The sequence below is a fragment of the Dioscorea cayenensis genome, chromosome 7 (genome assembly GCF_009730915.1).
Source record: "Dioscorea cayenensis subsp. rotundata cultivar TDr96_F1 chromosome 7, TDr96_F1_v2_PseudoChromosome.rev07_lg8_w22 25.fasta, whole genome shotgun sequence".
In the NCBI taxonomy this organism is placed as follows: Eukaryota; Viridiplantae; Streptophyta; class Magnoliopsida; order Dioscoreales; family Dioscoreaceae; genus Dioscorea; species Dioscorea cayenensis.
This window is the reverse complement of record NC_052477.1, coordinates 15,452,002-15,473,865: the sequence shown is the minus strand read 5'-3', so window position 1 is coordinate 15,473,865 and position 21,864 is coordinate 15,452,002. Positions and strand designations below refer to the sequence as shown.

The 21,864-nt window shown below is 31.9% G+C and overlaps 2 protein-coding genes across 2 annotated transcripts; one reads left to right on the top strand and one right to left on the bottom strand.

Annotated features, from left to right (window-relative positions):
- Window positions 1-2,447: 2,447 nt before the first annotated feature.
- On the top strand, window positions 2,448-13,763 carry LOC120265481 (TVP38/TMEM64 family membrane protein slr0305-like). The gene is given in 10 exon segments (XM_039273412.1): window positions 2,448-2,728; window positions 4,479-4,540; window positions 7,696-7,750; window positions 8,817-8,897; window positions 8,899-8,916; window positions 10,116-10,202; window positions 10,579-10,695; window positions 12,234-12,326; window positions 12,645-12,675; window positions 13,365-13,763. Coding segments are annotated over 10 exon segments (828 nt in total). The 5' UTR covers window positions 2,448-2,632; the 3' UTR covers window positions 13,553-13,763.
- A 1,023-nt stretch (window positions 13,764-14,786) lies between these two features.
- LOC120265822 (bHLH transcription factor RHL1-like) lies at window positions 14,787-21,181 on the bottom strand. Its single transcript, XM_039273800.1, has 10 exons — window positions 21,061-21,181; window positions 20,312-20,409; window positions 20,160-20,226; window positions 19,942-20,018; window positions 19,747-19,824; window positions 19,472-19,582; window positions 19,076-19,141; window positions 17,302-17,367; window positions 16,237-16,296; window positions 14,787-15,188 (listed from the first exon to the last, which is right to left on the bottom strand). Exons 1-10 carry the CDS (start codon window positions 21,170-21,172, stop codon window positions 15,030-15,032), a joined length of 894 nt encoding a protein of 297 aa, XP_039129734.1. The 5' UTR covers window positions 21,173-21,181; the 3' UTR covers window positions 14,787-15,029.
- Between the last annotated feature and the right edge of the window lie 683 nt (window positions 21,182-21,864).

Below are 21,864 nucleotides of genomic sequence, written 5' to 3'. Positions count from 1 at the left end.
GTCTTTTTGTAAAAAGATATAACTGACCTTTATGATTTTTTATCCATTTCGGTGAAGATACAAAATAAAAAATTCTTGAATTTTAAAATTATTTTAATAATTTAATGTATATAAACAAATAAACACATGCAGACAACGACAATCCGGAGACACTCTAATATAGTAATATCTGAATTAATTGGATTTGAGTTTCTATTGATTATAGTAAAATTTGAATTTTAAAACTTTTTTTATTTTACCTTTTTATCTTAATGGTGATATATTTTTACTAATGACCAAGTGATCTATTATTAGTATTTGGATTACTAATAGATATGGACCCCTCTCTCACTTGTTCTATTGAAATTTGTGTATACTCCTGCCTTTCTCAATGACTTAGTCACTTATTTTAGTTAAAAAAAAAATAAAATGATATCATTGTAAGTGAGGGGAAGTCAGGAAGTGAGAGAAATGCCACTTTCCTGAAGTGGGGGGAAGTGATATCACTTCCAAGACTTCTGTGTTCATTTGTCAGGAAGTGAGAATAGAAACGAACAATTTAGGTGTTGGATGAAGTTCTATCAGTTCAAAAAAGACTTTAGAAGTGAAAATAAGTTAGTTTTTATAAATTGACTCACTTCCCTCCACTTAAGTAAAAAAAATACTGAAGTGGGCTTAGTTCAAAATCCACTTCAGTCGGAAGTGGGGGAAGTGCCACTTTCCCCACTTCAGCACAAATGAACACAGGAAGTGAGGGAAGTCAGATCATTTCCCCTCACTTCCCCCACTTTTCCTGAAATGAATGCCCTCTGACTCAATATTGTGTCTAAATATTTCTCCATATTACATTTATTAAGGAAAAAAAATTTATTCAATCATTTATGCATGTAAGGGATTTGCACAAACAAAAAGACTTTTATAGACCTCAAGGCTGAAAATGATTGGGAATAGTAAAAGCTTTTTGATAAAAGTTTCATATCTATAAATTAAAAAAAAATCTCCAAAAAAGGGTTAAATTCATTGGTTATATAGAATCAGGCGAATTATTTTGTATATACATACAAAATTTCTCAATCAATCACAAAAATTAATTTAATAAAAAAAATCTAAATTTATAAATAATTTCAATTACATAACCAAACTTCCATCCTAAGAGCATCTCCAATCAAGCTTTAAATTTGAAGCATTTGATTGGAATTGGCGCAGGTGCACTCCAACCCAGTGCTAAACCCTGCGCCAAATCCACATTTTTGCTACAGTGGCGCGCCACATTTTGCGCGCCATTGTAGCAGCGTTATTTTTTTTTAAATTCCTTTTAGATTTTTTAGTTTTCTGTTTTCTTTGTTTTCCTGTTTTCATTTTTATTAAATTTATATTTATAATTTCATTTTTGGTTTTCTTTTCTGTTTTTTCTTATTTTCTGTTTTTAATTTTTTTTAATTTTAATTTTATTTCTTTAAAATTTATATTTATGACTTTATATTTTAATTAAATTAAAAAAAATAATTTGTGAAATATGAATTCATTAAATTAATGAAAATTTCATGTGTGATAAAATAAAAACATAGAAAATAATCTTAAAACATACAATATCATCGATATCAAAATAAAAAAAAAACCCACAACACCTAAAATAAAGTTTGAAGTAAATGGGGTTAATAGCCTGACGTGTTATCATCACTTCCACTAATATTGCTGAAGAAGTCATTAAATATATTAGATCCAGAATTTCTTGTTGTTGTGCTATTTGTATATGAAAGCATCGAATATTTGGATAAGTCGATAAATTCAAATCTCTCATCGAATTAGATTTTATTTTATATTTAATAAATATTTATAATAATTATAAAAAAATTAAAATCGTATTTTAAATAGTATAATATTTAAATTCAATGGTTAAAAAGTGGAAAAGATTTAATGATAATTAAAACTATTGATAGTATAAATATATAAATTGTGAAATAAAGAAAAAAATATTCTTAGAATATTATATTTTAGAATTAAAAATAAAGATGGTAGTTGGAGAAATTTTCACTGTAGAAGCTGTATTTTTGAGTATTGAAACGTGAAAATATAAAAGTGTTTGGGGATGACCTGAGCAATCCCACTTATTAAATAAATTTAATTTAAATTCAAATTATATAAACAATTCGACCAAGTCCAGTCACATCAAGTTTCTCATTTTGTTGAAAAACCATGGGATAAGTGGGACCCATCATTTTCCAACACTTCCGAATCACGAGAGGGAAAAATAAAGCGAAAGTGAACACAGATGCGGAATTCCACTTACAACCAAAAACTACGATTTGGAACTGGGGTGGAATCCGAAGATGGGAAACGGGTTCGAGTTACGGAATATCCATGGTTCCTATTTTGCCACGTTTATTTTCACCAATCGCAAAGTACACGTGTACGTCTTTTATTTTCCCAACCTCAAAACTTGAGTCCTTTTCTTCTTTTCAAATGCGGGGAAAGAGGAGCAGTGACGAGAGAGAGAGAGAGAGAGAGAGAGAGAGATTGGAAGAGAAGGAGGAGATCTATAGCTTGGATTCTTGGAATCGTGGAGGGTTTGAGGCCTTGGGAGGTTGGGATCGCAACCGAGGTTTGGGGAGGAGGGAGGAGTGTAAACTCTGGTGGCGCAAGTTGGCATAAGATGGCTGTCTCGTGGTCCTCCGTCTTTAGGGTTTCCCTTATGCTTGTTCTCCTTGCTGCCATCGTCGCTGCCTTTGTTATCTTTCCGGTTGAACAGGTTCCTTGCCCTGCTTTGATCTTCCTTTGTTTATCTTCGTTGTTGTTGTTGTTGGTTTTGTTTGTGAATGATCTGGATCTGTGGCGTTTGTTGGATTTGATGCTTTGAAAATTTGATGATATGTGTGTTATTTGTGAAAAATTGTTTTTTGGGGTGTTGAAACGGGTTGTGCTGCGGTGGATTGATGAATTTGGATCTTGATCGTTTGTTTTTGGTGGTGGTGAGTTGTTTGCTTGGGACGGAAGTAACAAGTATTGCACTGTAAATTAGGGGTTTTTTTTTAAAGTTTTTTTTGGTGCACTGATTTGATTCATGTTGATTTTTTCTCATTTAACTTGAGAATATCCACTTATTAAATGGACCTTATTCTCGATTCCAGCCATGTAGAGTCTAGGTAGAATTATTGTGTCTGGGAGCTGGGTAAGGTTCTAGTTAATTGCTTATTGACAAAATGTCTTTTTTTGTTTTTTGTTTTTATTTAATTAGTTAATGATGATAGAGGGCCATTGTTTAATTCTTTGTTGCTCTGAGTACAGATCTTTTTCATGAGCCCTTTCTTTGTCTTGGAAGTCAATATTCTTGAATCCGTGGCTGAAAATATCATGAGAATGCTTGTCAAAGATACAAACTTATGTACAGTTGAAGAATTGCATTTTTTTTACTTGTCCTGATATGCTCCTTTTCTCCATGTTGCGTTTTGTTTGCATTGTTATTCACACACCATAAAGCTACATCTGTGAAAGCAAACATGAGCATGCTATTTGAATGAAATATATCATTCAATAATTGGTCATATGATGCATACAAGTACTTAATGACCATCATGCAACTACATGAGGCTAGAGTTGGTGTGACATAATTAGAGCGGGCTTGGTGACTTAATGAGATGGTCTTATATCTAATTAAAATTTTTGGATGCAAGGTTGCTTTCTCTTCTTTCCCTTTTTTTATAACTTGACTTTCAGCCTTGATTCTATTAACTTCCACCGGCAAATGGCTGCTAATTTTTTATGTTCAGATACAAACAAATTTGTATGATCAATATATATTCTATTTCATTACCAAGACTTTGTGTCTCTAGGTCTATGATTATGTAAGTTAAAAGAACTTTAATGGCTATATTGATCCAATTTTCCTAAAAGAGAATGGAAAACTATCAGTGTTGTCTTTTTGGTCTTTTCTAGTCACCCTTGAATAGAACAACATTGAACTTTCTTAACTCTAATTAATAGTTAGAATCTTTGATTTTATATTTTAATTTTTAAGTGCACCTGTATCATCATCTACTCCTAAAATCTCCCATTGAGAGTTTCCTTAGTAACACTAGCTACTTGCCATATGACTAGTATTTGGAGTTGAACACAAGAATTGAAATAGGGTTGCTATTGTTAAGAGTGATTCATCAAGAAGTGAGAATTGAAAAATCCCTTTTGTCGGTGCCATTGTTTAGATTGGCTATATTCTGTAACTAACTCTTCCTTTGTAAGTTTTTCATTTGTTATTTGGTCTAGGAGGCTAGGATTGTTATATAATAAATGCTTCTTCCCCCTTCATGTATATTTCACTCTTATTGTTGACTTGTCTGAAGCTCTATACTATATTATTTTATTTTTATTTTTATTGTTTGCACTATCTTGAGTTTTATTTTCTTGATTCTGTTAAATAATCATTGAATTCCCTAAATATCTGTTAGGAAGAGGTCATTTATGCATTTATAAGTTCTTCACCTTCTGGATATGCTTATTTACAGATTCTGAAAGACTTCCTTGTATGGGTTAAGCAGAATCTTGGACCTTGGGGACCTCTTGCATTGTAAGTTGTAAACTTATCTTGGAAAAAAGCTACATTTTGAAATTTATTTTACGTATTTTATGGTGATTTTGCACAAGCTACCAGATTGTTTCATTTACTGTTTTGAATTAAACAAGCTCTTCCTTTGTTTGAACCTTAATTTTTAGGGTTGTCAATAGGCAGAACTATCTTGAGCTTAACTCATAACCTAGGCAAAAATAATCTGTAATAAGAGAATAGGAAAAAGAAAAAGAGTCAGCCATCTGTCTTTATGTGCTAAAAAGGCCTATTAAACATAGTTAGTGTTAGAAACCAAGTTGAAATGGTGCATAGAAATTTAATTCATATTTTTGAGAAGCTCTTTAGTCATGCCCTTTGTGTTAAGAACCTGGATGTGGTATATATAATTGCATATTGAGAGACCGGAAGACCTCTTGGTAAGGCATTGAAAATGCCTCGACACTTTCAATCTTAGTTATTTTATTTATTGATGACCTCAATGCTTTTGGTTTTTTGAAATAGACACTCAGTAGTTGCTTAGTATTTCAGAGCTCAACCAATATCTGGAATCAAGAAAATAATGTTCCCATTTAACCTTTTTCCTAGTTAGTCTTAAAATCTTGATTTTGCTGTTCTTTGATCATATTCCTATTTAAACTTTTCCTGGTTATTCTTGTTCCAAGTTGCAGTATGTCGGAAAGAACAAATTACCATTGATTTCTACACATTAGAAACAGCAAACATGGCCATCCTGTGTCACCAAGAGAGAGCTATGTGGCTAAGTGTTTCAAAATATATGGGCTCCATTAGAGAGCTATTATTATTAGAGTTCAATTCCAGTTCTCATGTCCTTATCTCTAAAAGGAAATTCATAAAAAGGTTATGAAAATTGAGAAATCGAGTTTTGTCAAGATCAGAATTTAAAATTTGTCTATTTTGTTTTTGCTAGAAAGGCCTTTTCTGATATTATACAGAATAATAATCGACTAGCAAGTGATTTGTCTCTATACATTCGCTCTCATTTAAACCATTTATCAAAGAATGAGTGAAGTGTATATGCCCAACTTTGGTCATCCTTTGTACTTGGTCATCACCATATAAAAATTTCTATATGTAAGGCATACATTTTTTGATGCCTTGACTAAGGAAGGTTGTCAGACATGTCAGGGAATTTTACCTATTTTATTTTATTTTGTTTGTGTGTGTGTGTGTGAATTACAATGAGATAATTGTTGGTTAATGTGTTAGAAAATTATAATGTTAGAGAAGAACCGATACCCAGAAATCTTGCTTGATTATGGTTCTTTTTCACACTATAATCTTAGCATTAGAATGTTTATGATATGGTGCATTTAGGAAGCCGAGCATGGAAAAACTCTTTGTAACATGAGATTATTATTTTTGCCATTTAGGACCCAGTTTAGGTGATCCTTGGGCTATAAATACTACATTACCTAGGTAAAGCTATAAAGATTAGAGAGGCAGTAAGAAGCATTAAGTGGCATTCATTAATATAAGGGGCATTTGTAGAATACAAGCGAGTATAGGCTTGATTTTGTGAGATGCGTTAGTTTGGTTGTTGGAAGTGAAACAACGTTTCTTGTTAGCTAGGAGTGGCAGACAAGTTAGAAGCTTTGTAGAAAGAGAGGATTGTTGAGGGTAGTGGTCGGGTGTTGCCTTAATTTATGATACGAGGGGATGTTGGAAGTATAGATTTCACTCTTAGGTCCGTTTGATTCGTAGATGAGTACAACACCGTATAAGTGGTTGAGGTACAACATAAGCTTGTATTGCTTTATGTTTGATATTAATGGACAATACAAAATTTTTTGTGTTGTTTCTTGTTTGATTCACACAAGTACTAGACAAAAAATTACAAAATTACCATAATACCCTTTGTATTGTTCTATGTTTGTATTGTAATTAAAAAAATTCAAAAACAATGCTTTATGAATTTTTCTGGACTTTTCCATATTCACCACTTAAATTTTTTATGATTAATAAAATTGGTACTTCATAATTACCTTTTTAATGGTCAAAATATATTGATTAATAATTAATTATAAAGAATATTTACTATAAAAAATTATATTTTTCATAAAAATTCACCAAATTTATTTATTCATATACTATATAAATTTGTCATAAAAACACTTCAAAGGCATTGTAGTAATTTTTTTAATTTTAATTAGGGGCAATTATGTTTTGTGGTTGTGTTGTACCTCAGTCAATTTTTTGTAGTGTGGTTTGGGGTACTAAAATTTCATTAAGTTATGCTATACTCAGACACCTTTTTATGTTGTATTCCGTACTATTTCATAAATCAAATGAGGGGCAAAAAATTGTGATGTGTTGTACTTTAAAATTTCGCATATCAAATGCACCTTTATAGTGAAACATTGTAATAGAGCTTCGACACAAATGCAGCTGGAGATTGAATGTCTCTAGATGCCTTGCTCTCCCAAGGCTCAAGCTCATACCCTTAATTATTGTCCATTCTAGGAGTGTGTGAAACATGGTTTGACGCAAGGAGGGTGGGAAAAGATCCATACATGTAAAATAGGAATGATAGCTGACTACTTGCAGGTTTGATCTAGTCAAGGAGAGGTTGATGCTATGATTTCGTTTGGAGGCTTCTCAGAAATTATCTACTTTGGATGGGCAGAGTAGGTTTTCGATGAAGCACTTCTTATCAAAATACCCATGTGTCAAATATTTGGTTATATAGTATTTGGGAACCTAACAACAATAGTGTTGTTACCACGGAGTTTTAATGGTGCAATCTATTACAATCACCATCTGATTTGACTTTTTCTGGTTATATAGTATTTGGGCATAGTGTGAAAGATAGAAAAAAATGAAAAAGTACATTGAGCCAAATATTTGGAGTGCCTGTCCCTAGAATAAAGTCCCTGTTTTCAAGTTAATTTTGGCTGAATTTCTGAAATAATTATTCTACTTCTCGACACCCATTTCTTAGATTAAAGTGATTCTTTTTACTATACCTTGGTTTTACAAAATTTTGTATGTTTCATTTAGAAATAGAAACTCAATTATGTTCTAATATCATAACATTATGGTAGTACTCGTCCCTACTCTTGCTTATTGATGTCATTACTGTTGTTCAATTTTTTATGCGTTGGTCTTCTGCTTACTACTATATGGATTGGACTTAGGGCTATTGCGTACATCCCACTGACAGTTTTGGCAGTTCCTGCTTCAATACTTACAGTATGTATGAATTCCTTGTCTATTTGTTTTCAGCATTATGATACTGATAACTCAAACCCTTTTGTTTTCTAAAAAACATTTATTAAAAAATTATTATTTTTAAACTTAGAAAGTATGACTTAATTTGAAGAAGAGGATTGATCAAATAAGAAATGTGAAACATTGACAGAAAAAGTATGCGCATAAAACGGAAAATCTAGATAGAAAAATAAAGAATTTAAGCATGGATTTTGGTTCCTCTGTTTTCTTGAAAATCTAAGAAATTCCTGAACTTTTGGAAAACCCAAAATTCCCCAGTTTAAATAAAATGTAGAAAACTGGGCAAGAAGGCCTAATATTCTTGTTCAACATTTTTCTAGTTGGAAGTGATTTTGAGGTTTCATAACCTCTATTTGGGGTTTTAAAATATTGGATATGGCTTGTGTTAATCCTCCTTATTGCAGGCTGAATTTGGGGAAGTCCTTAGTTTGGTATGGAGGTTGTCAATGGATAGGCTGTGCTAGGATATCTTGTGGTACCAAGGTCTCCAAGCATAGCATGTGGTGGTTTTTCTTTTATGAGTCTGCTTCCCTTTTCACCTCCTTTGTTTAATTGAGTCTTGGGAACTATAGTTGTACTACCTGTGAATGAATGGTCAAAGAATGAGTTGAGGGTGACAAGTAATTGGATTGATTGGGACTTGGGGGAGATCCTCACCAAGAGAAACTTCTACTTGTACTGCATTTACTATAAGAACTATTTGTTTTATAATTACAGGAAAACATATAACGTTATATATGACCATGAATCCTTTGAAATTGTCATAGTAAAAACCATATTTGACATGTTAATCAAAAGGTGGCTATTTCTGTGTCTGTGTCTATCTGGTTCAACTGTGTTATCTGCCATTTTTATTCTTTTCTTTCTTTAGGGAAATGTACCGAAAGTTAGTTATTTTCTGCTTACAATGGATAGCCTGGTTATTTTTATCTGTTTTACCATCTGATTATGAGCATATTTTGTTCTGAGTGTGACATAATTCAGAATATAAGATGTTTCACTATCTAATTCTTTGTTTATCGTACAGCTTGGGGGTGGATATCTTTTTGGTTTGCCCCTTGGTTTTATTGCAGACTCCATTGGTGCCACAATTGGTGCAACTGCTGCATTTTCTGCTAGGAAGAACAGTATGTAAAAGCCATCTTCAATATTTAGTCATGTGTATGGGCAGTTTTTCATCAAATAGTCATGTGCATGCGTGACATGTTTGTCTTTATTCTAGACTGTAAACAAGTCTTACGCTCTAATTTCTAATAGTTTTGCTAAGACTTGCATTTAAGATCTTCCGTGACCATGTCAGGATGTAAGTTGTTTTTATCTCTAAATATTTAGTCTCGTTGCATAAAGGAGTGAGAAAGAAGAGAAATATGGAATTCAAAATTATCACAAGAGCTGTACTTTCAAAATTCTGCTATTTTAAGGATTTGATTTTGCAATACCTGCAAACATTTAGAATTGATTATGATATCATGGCTCTATTGATTTAAACATTGTAAATACTGAGAGATTTAGCTTTACATGTACAACTAGGTAGGCACATAATATATGGTCTTGTTCTTTGTAAGGGAATACTGTACTCTACCATTCTGATTGCCATGTAGACATGTTAAAACCAGTATTAAGTGGGTGTCTTTCAACTATCACCTCAACTGCGAGTTTTTGTACATGTCACTATTAGATGCAAGCCTAACACTTACTAGCTTATTATTTAAGCTTAATTCAGTACATGCTAGTTTTTTTAGATGAAACTTTGCTTTGATACCATGCTAGATGTAAGCCAAACATATTTTAGTTGGACTCGTTTTTGCCAAACGCTTAAGTTGATAGGAACAGGAACTTTGACACATATATTCGAATCCAAATTTTTTTAATTAACTGTGAGGGAACTATTGATCAGTCAAAGCTCTGTGAGTTGATGAGAGCTGTAAGCCCAATATTCATCAAATCTGACATTGATTTTTACATGCCGGGAACCTTTAACTCAAATTATACGTTTTCTTTTTGAAAACAGGCAATGTTTGTATTATATTTATTCTGAACCAGCTTAAGAAACTTAGATGCAGGAACAGGGATAGTGTGCTATATTTCTTCTTACTCTTATGAGCTAATTTCAGGTATTACTTGCCTTTTTGGCCATGGTTTGAACCACATAGTTGATATTCCTACTTACTGTTAGTCATTGTTTTTTTGCCTTAATTTCCCATGGCATACTGGTTTGCAGAAAACACGAGCTTATAAATAATTCAGTTTGCTCTTCTTTTTTAGTTCTTTACATATCTGTGGTCATGCGAAATGATCTAAATCCTTGGTTGTTGTGTGTATGCAGATTGGAAGGCCTTATGTTATTTCCAAGTTGAAGGATTATCCAAAATTTCAAGCTGTTGCTATTGCAATTGAGAGATCTGGTTTCAAGGTCAAATTTTTTGTTTTACAATATTTCTTTTTACATGGTTTGGTCTCTTTGTTGACAGTTTTATTTTTTATTTTTTTCTTGGTCTTGCTCATGCTTGGGCTTAGAATTTAATTTAACCTTCAGGATAGTATTCAGTGAAATGAAATAATAGCTGACATTTTGAAAGGATTTCGCGGGGAAATGGCAATGCCTAATTATCATCTTTTTTTTCTCCTTTCACTTGCTAAGCCTTGCCCATTGTCTTCCTCAACTGTATTGAGATGGCTTACTTCGTTTTAGCAGATTGTGTTTCTTCTTTGACTTGTGCCTTTGCTCCCATTCAACATGCTAAATTACCTCCTCAACTGCACTGACATGGTTTTCTTTGTTTTAGCAGATTGTTTTTCTTCTTCGACTTGTGCCTTTGCTCCCATTCAACATGCTAAATTACCTACTTTCAGTTACTCCTGTTAGTGTTGGAGAATACATGTTGGCTTCCTGGCTAGGGATGATGGTATGCTCCTCAAAAACAAATCTATTGTGTTCAAGTTTTCATTGTTTTGTTGGAAATTTGCATGTATGAGTAAGTGCATTGTTGTGATCCATGGGTGTGCTCGTGAATGTGTTTTCATATGTGATTATTATTAAAACTGATGTCTGATTATTTTAATTCTTTATTGTTCTTTTTTTTTTTGAGATCGTTTGTCTAAGGATGCTCCTAGAAGAGTTCATTGATTTACCATTTTATGACTGTTGAACTAGAATAATGAATAGTTTGTAGTTTACATCATTTTCAGTTTCTGTAATGAGCAGGCTATCTGGCCTTTGATATTCCTAGCTAGTTTTTCTTTTTCCAATATGCTTATCGTTATATACCTGATAGGTTTTTTCTTTTTAGCACTTCTAGTCAATTTAATGATCAATTCACAGGATTACATACCAACAATTTTCTTTTTTTCGTTTTGCAAGTTTATGAGAATGAGATTTCTACTGATTATCATATACCTCAGGAAAACTGAGAAATTAGCTTCAAGATTCATTTTTATTGACATAACTTTTTACTAATGCATAACTATCTTTTCTTTATATTTTTCCAGACAGTCCATCATCTACCCACAAAAATTCAAGATCAAGTTTTGTGTATCAAACATATGATTTCTCTTTATCTATCTTGTACAAATAAAATGAGATAAAGTATCATGCTAATTTAGGGCCACTTTATTACCTAGAAGGATTTGCTCTTTAGAAAATTAGGTAACTTTTGAAAGGATTGGAAATCAAATATCCCTTTGTGCATTCATAGCCAATTCCATCATTATTATTCGACATCTTAAAGAACACTTTCAACTTATGACATGGTTGTTATGAAATATTTGTCATTGAAAGAAGTGATTGCTTGGAAAATATTTTACACTTGCCTGGTGGTGAATTTAGGACAGTTTTCCTTAGTATCCAGTTTAGTTGTTTTGTGTAATTGATTATTTCTTGAATGACAGAATTATGCATTAACATTTTTATTAACTAAGTGCTTAATTGTTTGTCATGGGCATACTTGTTATTAGTTTTGTATTTTTCTTTGATTTATCATGGTCTACTTTCTTTATTCATCGTATATCTTCTTCTTCTTCTTCCCTGAAGTATATATGTTCTCTTTTCTGTTTATTATTTTTATTTTTAGAAGGACCACCTCTTCTTTTTAATTCTTTTTAATCAGTTTAGAATCTTAGTTGCTTGGGTGCTTGGTTTTTATCAGTGCTATATGTTTATTCCTTCAAAATATGTTTTCATAGAATTTTTGTTTGTGAAGTTGACTATATGCTTTCCTGATTTGGTTATTTTATAGTAGATAGTTTTTATGTAATTATGGATCAAGATACTTAGGTTTGCTTTTAGTTCTGCAAAAACAGCTCTAATATTTTATTCTTATACTGTCTGGTCTTCTGTTTCCAGTAGCATTTATTTAGAGGTTGTTTAATGTTTTATGTTCACATCGTTGTTATATATCTATCGTGAATACTGATGTCAATTGAATTTGTTGGTGCACCATGACAGCCTATTACACTTGCTCTAGTTTATGTCGGGACAACTTTAAAGGATCTGGCAGATGTGACACATGGATGGAGTGAAGTTACCACTTCTCGATTAGTAAGGAATTCCTCTCTTTGATCATCTAACACTCAAAGATGTTCTCTTAAACAATATAGGTTTAGAAACATAAGTATTTTATCAATATTCTAGTCAACACTAATGGTTTGTTAACCTCGAATTCAGATGTACTGATTGTTATTCCGGATTTGCACACTCAATCCTTATTAAAATTTTGCTATCTTTTAATGCTTTCACTTCCATGTGCTATTTTTCTATATTTCTGAATTTCTATGCACTCAATTCAAAGCTTAAGTTCTGTACTGCAGATTTTTGTCCATCATGTATCTCATATTCCATTTTTTTGAATGGATGCAGGTATTAATCTTACTGGGGTTTGTGGTATCTGGTAAGTGATCTCCTACACTGTTTGAACAATTAATTATGCATATTGCATGATCTTGCAGATAAAGTGATATTTGTGCCTGCTTTAGTGATTTTGTAATCAAGGCCAAGTAAAGTTGTTTCTAGAGCATGATGAGCCAGGCTTGATCAGGCTGGTCCCAGCTTTTGTTGATTCAAGCTCAAGTACATTTGTTTGAGTTTTACTCAATTTTTCATTTTTGAGATATCAAATCTGGCTCAAAAACTTGAAATTAAAACTGTTCTAGACATAACATGTTTATATAATATATTATAGCATTTTATATATTATGTTTTTGATTTATTGAGCCATACTCGACCTCTAGTACAACCAAGCCATTCCCATCTTGACCTCAGCTTAAAATTAATTTTGAGCTTGAAATTTCGAGCCAAGCTCAAGCTGCTCATGAACAACTCTGATCAATGGACAACCCTAGTTGATAAATTCCACTCTTCGGTACCAGTAACAAATAATGGATGGTTCCTATAATTGATATTGTTAATTACTATCCAAATTCAAACACAATCACTGCATACTCTTTCCTTCTTTTTTTTTTTTTAATATTATTATTGCAATGTATCAGCAATTCACCTGTGACCATTTATTTGCTTAACATGTATTAATATAATCTATTAACATCGTCCTGAAAACCTTATGTTTGTTCTCGTATGCAGCGATACTGATGGTATGCGTCACGAAAGTAGCTAAGGCGTCACTGGAGAAGGCACTGGCGGAGAACCCTGATGTGGATAGCATCCTCATCTCACCTCAGTTGCCCGCGGAATCTGCACCACCATTGGAAGGACTAACCGAACCATTGATAGTTAAGATTGAAACCTCAACCAACAATCATGAGAACTAACTTTCTTTCTTTACTTGTAAATTCTTCTCCTTGTTTCCTCTCATATGCCTAATTTATCTCATGTTTATTTCTTAAGAAGTTTCTTAGGTTTCAGCAAAATGTCTATGAACTTAGCCTTTTGCTTATATTTTTTTTTATATATATATAGTGTAAACAAAGATGTCAAACATGATGTAGAACGTTTGTTTAATATATAAAAGTTTCTTAGCAACACATTCCTTCATCTTTTGAATTTCTTGTTATTGTGATAATGGTACCAATTTTCGCTTCAATATTTTGCTGGAAGTGTGTTATGTTTAGTGATAGAGAATGGAAATGTCATTCTTTTTCCCGAGTAATGCTATTATTATAAACCAGGTTTTAAATCTTGATAACCAGTAGTTGATTACCATTTCATGCATCTCATTGGTTGTGATTTTCATGATTTAAATAAAATGTTAGTGGTTACTCCCTCCATTTCAAAATACATGTCGTTTTTTTTAAAAAAAAATTACTCAAAAATAATTGTCGTTTTGCAATATCAAAGCAATATTTATTTATTTATTTTTTTAATTTCTTAAGTTATATAAATGAAGAGAGTAATATTTATAGTTCCAAGAAAAATATATAGTTTCAAGAGAGATATTTTAGTAATTTGGTTGATTTTTATGTTAAATTTTAGATAATTTAATGCTATTTTTAATTTTTGTCCAACATTCTTAAATGACATGTATTTAGAAATAGAGAGTAATAATCTTAAGGTTGGTCATTTATTAAAAAAGAAATTAGAATGTTGATGGCTATCAATTAGTCAGGAGGGTTGCACGATGAATCTAGTTTGTAAGAATGATATTATAAGGTTTTGCAAATGTGCTCAATAAAATTTTCAGGTAACCATTTCACAGAATTTTTGCAGCATTGGAATTTAGGGTTTCCTGGTTTAGTGGAACCAAGTAAATATGGCAGGTTTTTTACCAGCCTTGTCAATTTGACTACTAAAAATTTCTCAGGAGATAAACAAGTTTCAGAAGCAAAATGAACACATTATGAAGGAAGAAGCATGAAGGTAAGTTATAGAGCTAACTCTAGAAATAATGAATCATATAATGAAATAAATTATTATAGATAAACATGAATAAATTTTAAAATAAATAAAACTTAGAACTTGACTGCAACAACAGGTCTCACTTCAAACTGCAGAAAAATCAAGCAGATCTAGGACAAAATGTTGAAGCCCATATTTCTGTGGTTTAGAATTTCAAAATAACCAGCACCAAACTGTTCTCTTTACAGGACAAAGTGCATCAAACAAAAGCTAATTTCTCCCACAAAACAACCACATGGAAACATGATTGTTTCATGAACTGTCATGTCAGTAAAAAAACACAAAGAAAATTCAGAGCAAAAATAAATCTGCTTCACAAGCAGCAGGTTGGAATTATATGTGTGATGAAATAGATAGTAGAGAATAAAAGAGTATACTTTGCTTTAACATGATCTAAAGAAGGGCATAGGCCAAATCACATGGCAAGATAGTGAGCCCTTTGCTTTCCAACAGCTCGTTAGCGGCTTGCATGTCCGTCTCCAGCATTTGCCCCATCACTTCCTCAAGAGGTTCACTAGACATCTGCGGATGCAGCAAATAGTGTCCATAGCCCTGTAATGGGAAACATCTTTCAAATTAGGTTCAAATCATATTAAAGGACTTTCATGAATGAGATCTTGATGAAAATAAAGTTCATAGCTTAACAGGAAAGATGTGGAATATGTGTAACAATGCTGTTTTGAACTTTCATTGATGCAGGATAAGTACTTGATTGAAGTCATGGATAATATCAAGTTAACAAAAATTAAGGAAAAGCTCATGCTGTCATACTTTGAAACTTGTATATTTAAGGTTTAAAACCAAAAAGTAGCCCCTAAAATGGGGTCATTGTTCGTTTTGATCCTGAAGTTATTAAATAAAATTAAAAAAAAAAGTTCATTTTGACCTGTCCTTCCACTATGAAAAAATCTTTGAGAATTTCTATCCTAGCAGAGTATTGGCCAAACTAGCATTTTAAGTAAATGGGTAAGCATGGAAATGCAAGTGCATCTTAGCTCATTTTTTTCAGAAACAACAATCAAATAATACAAAGCTTAGAATTGAAACAAGTTAATAAACCTAAAGAATAAGAAATATCGTAGGTGATCATCTATGCCATAGGATAAGAACTTGCAAAGCAGCAGACAATTGCTGGGATAGAATATCAGAGCTTAATTCAGGAGATACTAAAATATCGATATATTTCCCTTTTGAAATTAAAAAATTAGTTCTTTTAAGTTCATCATTTGAGTGACTATAGGAGGTTAAACATTGAATTCATGGGTTGTTTGAAGTTCCAATCAGCTGCGCTACCAAAATTTGATAAAAAACAAAGCATGAGGCCTTCAGTTGTATTAAGCACCAGCACATATTGATGGTATTTGTTCAACTAGGATTCTTAATATGCTTGATTGAATTTATTTATCCAAAAGCCTGGTGTCTTTCCTTGTAGAACATTGATTTTGAATTACCGGTATGCATGTAATTTCAATGAAAATGGATACTTGCCTTCCAAATTCAGTCAAACAAGCAAGCATGAAGCACTAATTTTCAGTAAAAGATAACTCTCAAGAATATTATCTGATTCTATAGCAAAAAGCAAAATGAAATTATATGCTACCTCAAGCTGAACAAAAGGAAAAGTTTCAGCTTCACCTCCCAGTCGGCTTTGACTCAATACCTGTCAATTGATACAAAAAAGATAACATTTAGATTCAACATACCAGCATGCTCTGTTAACTCAAAGCATGAGAATATTCAACAGATGCTAATATTATTTATGTGTTTTTTGCTTGCCTTGTGCAAAATGCAACCTAGCTTATTATAAGCTGGACAAAAGCATATACACTAGAACTACTCTCATAACGGAGAACCCTCACCTAACCAGCTCAATGGAGAAAGAACCAATTAGGGATATTATGCACTCTCTTAGGTGACACCATGGCCATATATATCTAGACAAAAGACGATCAAAATACCATTGTTTATGATTCTAAGATAACTTTCATATTTTCACAATCTAATGATTAGTTAGTAGCCTGCACAGAAGGCATACAAGGCTTTGTGACTCTGTGTAATGTTGGACACCATGCTTGGCTGAATTTTTCTCATGGAGGTGTGACAAACTAAAAATTGTAAAAGATGAAAAACATGGTTAATCCAAGTCAATGTGAAGGCTCACATTGACTTGGATTTTAGATGATTTTGGTCAGCACAAAAATATAAAAGTGGAGAAAAGGTGAAATGACAACCTTAGAATTTTAGATGACTTTTGTTTTTCTTTAATTTATCTACTACAATGTGAAGCTCCCTCATTTGTGCTGATAAATATTTAAAAGTAAGTCACATTAAGAATATATTTTCTGTCATATTTTCATTATATGAACTTCCTAAACAGCCGGATGTCTCAGATTTTGCTCAGTATATTCAATAGAATGTCATCACAATAGATAAAAATCACTTTGTGATCATTTGTACAAAAATTCACAGAGTTCCCTTATCCTTTCCGCCAGAGCACATTTTGAAAATTTCCTGAAAGTAAAATTACCGCAATAGATTTAAATGCAATAGCAAATAACAGTTTTAAAGTGATTCAAATTGTTGGAGAAAAATCCATTAAATGTTATGAAAAAAGGAATTGTGTGTAAAATCATACTCATGCAGTTGTTTGTTCAAGAGGTAATACCTTCAGTTGAAGTTTCAGAAACTTGATATAATCGATGACATCATCGAGCACAGATTCTTGACATCGCTTTATGTTGTCAAAGGAGCCAAAGAAAAAAAGGGTGGTTAGTTCGATATGAATTAACAACTTTTGACACAGCTAATAGAATATTAGAGATGATATGAATGGCTTGTCATCTTCATGCATCAGGTCCATGAATAATCAAGGCACGCACACCTATTTAAGTTATATCATTGCAGATGAAGAATGAATAACTTGCAGGTTAAGAAAAGCTTTCAGAGAATAAAAATTGTTGATATGGATGGGCCAACTATCTCCGCCTTCAAAACAAGATATACTGTCAAAATCATTTCCAATAGCATGCCAGTATTCTTGAAAGGATTTTAAATATATGCTAAAACACTGGGAGAAAAATCCAATGGTATGGAACTATGACTTCAAAGAAAGCAGGTTTATGTTTCTTTAGAGCTAAGGACCAGGGCTCTTATTGAACAGAAAAATATAAATAGTCTGCTTTGCAATTTGCAAATATCAGACAGAAATCCACACACAATAAAATGTAGAGTTTCAGATATTAAGTGAAAAAGGATGATAATGCATGACTAACTCATTCTAACAAGCAATGACCAATAAGTTGCTTTGGAAAGGTTAAAATAATTTCAGGAAGGAAAATTAAAATCTGTCCAATTGAACACCTATTGAACATGCCTAAAATTAACCATATAATAACAAAAATAAAATAAAATAAAATAAAATAAACTACCAGCTAAACTAGCAAGGATAGCCACAAAATAATAATTATGCTTAAATTGATTCGAGTAGGCTGAGTGACTGATGGCCACTAATTTACCAATTGAAACAGCAATGGAGTGATAAATTGTATATTTATCTTCCGTAATATGTTATCTTGTTTACAGAGTTAGGTAATCAAAATGAATAATTACATCATAATTAGTAACCAAAAAAGCAAAAACTGAGAATCAGAATAACAATTGTTATGTCGTCAAAATAAAAGTCTGGAAAAAGTTGTTGAATGAGCTTCCTGAGAAGAAAAACTTCAAAAACATGATTTGCTTTTTGAATCTTGTTCTACTAAGGGTAATTTTTGTGAAGTAAATTGAAACCCATTTGTTTCTGCACAAAACCTTTGAAAGCAACTTATGAAGAACACAGATTTGGGGCCTTTATTGAATTAAAGAACCTTTCTATAGAAGATTTAAAAAATTATTTAAGTGGTTCAAAGTCAAAGCTAAGAGAGCCTTACTTGGGTTCTACCACTAAAAATTGAAGGCTACCACATTCAATAGAATAGTTCACATTTGTGGAATCATATATGATAAATACTTTGTTATTTTGTAATAATGCATTTGAGGATTGCATGAAAATATCTGGCATGCAACAAAAGTTAAGCAAAAAAATAATAATAATAAAAATAAAAAATAAAAAAAATAAAAAGCCTGAACATGGGCATGCCTTTGTGGTATCCAGAATTCCTTTTGTTTCTGAGTGTCTCATATCTTTCTCATCTTTGAAAAGATACAAGTGAGAAGGATTTAAGTTTTAGACATGATAAGCAAATTAAAAGATAAAATATTTTAACATTAAAGGAAAATTATCTTTCATGACAATTGATTCAAGAAGTCCGATATCCATAATAAAATATAAATTAGGAAAACTTATCCATATGACAGGAGCAATCAATATTCCAATCATCAAATATTAGATTGTTAAATTGATGAATTTCTATACAAGATTTCACACAAGCCTTACTAACCTTCTCAGAAAATGGCATGCTGTTTTCGAATGCTTTAATAGCTTCACTAATCTTGGCTCTACGTAGCTGCCATTAAATGTGATACAAATAGAAATGATAAGAAAGCAAAAAACAAGTAGCATAAGTTTAGAAGTTACTAAAAACAGAATAATGAAAGAAAAGGGGGAAAAAAATTAATTCATCCGTCATACAGAACCTAAATTCAGTCATACTAACCCAATTTACAGAAAAAGTAACTTACGTAATTCACACTGACGTGATTTACATAAAAAGTGATTTAAATAATTATACCAAACCAATTTTCAGAAAAAGAGTTTTACATAAAGGAACTATTGCTGGTTTTCTTGAATGATGAGGTACTTCCATTTTGGGAATTTATAGAATACAAACTGACACCTTATCACGTAATGCAGCTCGAGTTTTGGTGTCTTTAGCAGGGGTGTTTACTTCAGAAGGAGATTCATCAGAATCAAACCTTTGTCCACCTGAATTGTGTTCTATTGGAACCTGCTCTTATCAGATGAATAATGTGAGGAATATCAGTTAGAAGAAGCCCATATACGAAACCTGAGTACAAGAAAAATCAGAGGACATTGATTTTTATCTATTACTTTGATTGAGAACCTTTTAAGAATTATAAATAGAGATAAATAATGATAAGAAACATATACCAGAGCAAGAATTCCATTCTCATTATTATTTGAAATGCTTGATGATTTCCCATCAATACTTGAAAATGAATGCCATCCCTAAAATAATGAAGACATCTAACATTTAACACATTTGCATCCAGTGAGATTGTTCAACTCCTAAATTCCTAAATTACAAACAACCAATCAAATAATTTTAAAGAAACACAAATTTACCATTGGAACTTTGGATTCCTTTGAGAAATAACTTGCAGCTTCAATATTCCTGTCAGCGCTCATATCCACAGGGTTTACTATTGAGAAACATCAAAATTTAGAGATAATGCTGAGGCCATCCATTTTATGAAACCAAAACTTCCATAGTTCAGAAAATATCTTCTTCATTAGCAAGGCTACTAAAAAGTTCAAGCAAAACTACACTGACACATATATACCTTCAGGAGGAATCGAACGTAGTGGTCTTGGGTTAATTTGACCACTTGAGATTTCGTAGCAATGAACCTGAACAAAGCGAAAAGGAATTGTATCATAGAAATTTCATTTCCTATATATCTTAAGGATATCACAATGCAGCATTACCACTTACCCTTTCAGAAATGAATCTCTTCCTAGGGCTCTCACTTCTAGCCCCTCCTGCATCTCCAAAAGCATTTAACATTCTTCGCTTAGAATCCACACGCATTGCTAGTGATACGGTTTTAGACAATAACACAAATCAAACATTCAGTTCCATGAGAAGATTCATAAATTAAGCAAGAACTTCTCCAAAAACAAATCCAACAAAGATCACATGGAGACAATATCCTGGGGTTATTATGATGCATAGATCAAAAAAAGAAAAAAAAAATGAAAAACAGCAAAGAAACAATTTATTGAAATGGAAATGCAGCATATAAATACACAAACTCTTCAACAAAATGGAAATCCGTAAAAAAAAAGAAAAAAAAAACATCAATCCAGACAACATCATATCAAGTAATTAAACAACAAGTAAAGTAAAACAATCCATTCAATGAGAATAGACATAAACTGAGCAAGAATTCCAGAAACAAATTAAACAAAGATGACAGCCTCCAGCTCTTACAATGCACAGAAAACATCGATCCAAACAACACCGTATCAAGAAAAAAATTCCTATGTTTAAATTTTCCACATTTTTGACATCAAATCCACGATTCCCGCTGAAATCAAAAGAAAAAAAATAAGAAACAAAAGAAAACTAATTAAATCAAATCAAGAAAATCAACACAAACAACAAAATCACAACAAAACTGAACCAAAAAAATATATAAAAAAAAATACAGAAATCTCTGATAGAAAAAACAGAGATTCTACTTGAATGTACTGATTGAAGTGTGGGGAGAGAGAAATGGGAGCAATGGATCAATGAATCATCATCTTCTCCATCGACGACGCCGTCTCCAGCTCCAATGCACGTTCTTCTCATTGCTTTATGCGTGAGACTGGCACGGTACATGCAGCAGAGCAGCAGAGCAGCAGAAGAAGAGTGGCGCAGTATGATGGCTCTGATAAAATTACTAAATTGCCCATGGGCAGTAATAATTTTATGTTTGCTTAATAATTGGTTGTACTTAGGTTAAACGTGACTATAAAAATATAAAATATACCTAAAATAAAATTTTGGTTTTTTTGGTTTACTAATTTAGGTTTTAAATGTAATTAATTGTTTGAAATTAAAAAAATGGTTTTTTTGGTTTGGTTCGGGCTTTTTGTATTATCATAATGAATGTTTAAAAAATATAAAAGTATTTCCAACTCTCAACTTTCGTTATAAATTTGATGTTTCAAGAATTTTTGGGCGTTTTGATAGACAATACCACCATTTTTTACATTTATGTCTATAAAAAAATTTATAAAGTAATTTATTGTTAAAATCAATAGTAAAATCCGCTAAATTTTACTTGAAAGTATTTTTTTTTTTGTTAAAGCAATAAAAGCAATTAAAAGATGTCAATTAGCAATTATCATATTAGCATCGAATCATTTGCTTGTGTGCTCATGTTTTACTGAAAAAATGAGTTTAAATTTCAATTTACATAGGATGAATGCACAATATGCTGAAAGAGTAACAATGAGGATGTGCATGTTTTTAATGTGTTTTATCCATTTAGTTAAAAA

Excerpts from the sequence above, each read along its gene's own strand:
- LOC120265822 (XM_039273800.1), bottom strand. The coding sequence starts at position 21,172 with ATGAGAAGAACGTGCATTGGAGCTGGAGACGGCGTCGTCGATGGAGAA. Across the intron at positions 20,410-21,060 it reads ACTTCAATCAGTACATTCAA|CAATGCGTGTGGATTCTAAG; the intron begins GTAGAATCTCTG and ends CCGTATCACTAG. Across the intron at positions 16,297-17,301 it reads TTCTGAAACTTCAACTGAAG|GTATTGAGTCAAAGCCGACT; the intron begins GTATTACCTCTT and ends ATCAATTGACAG.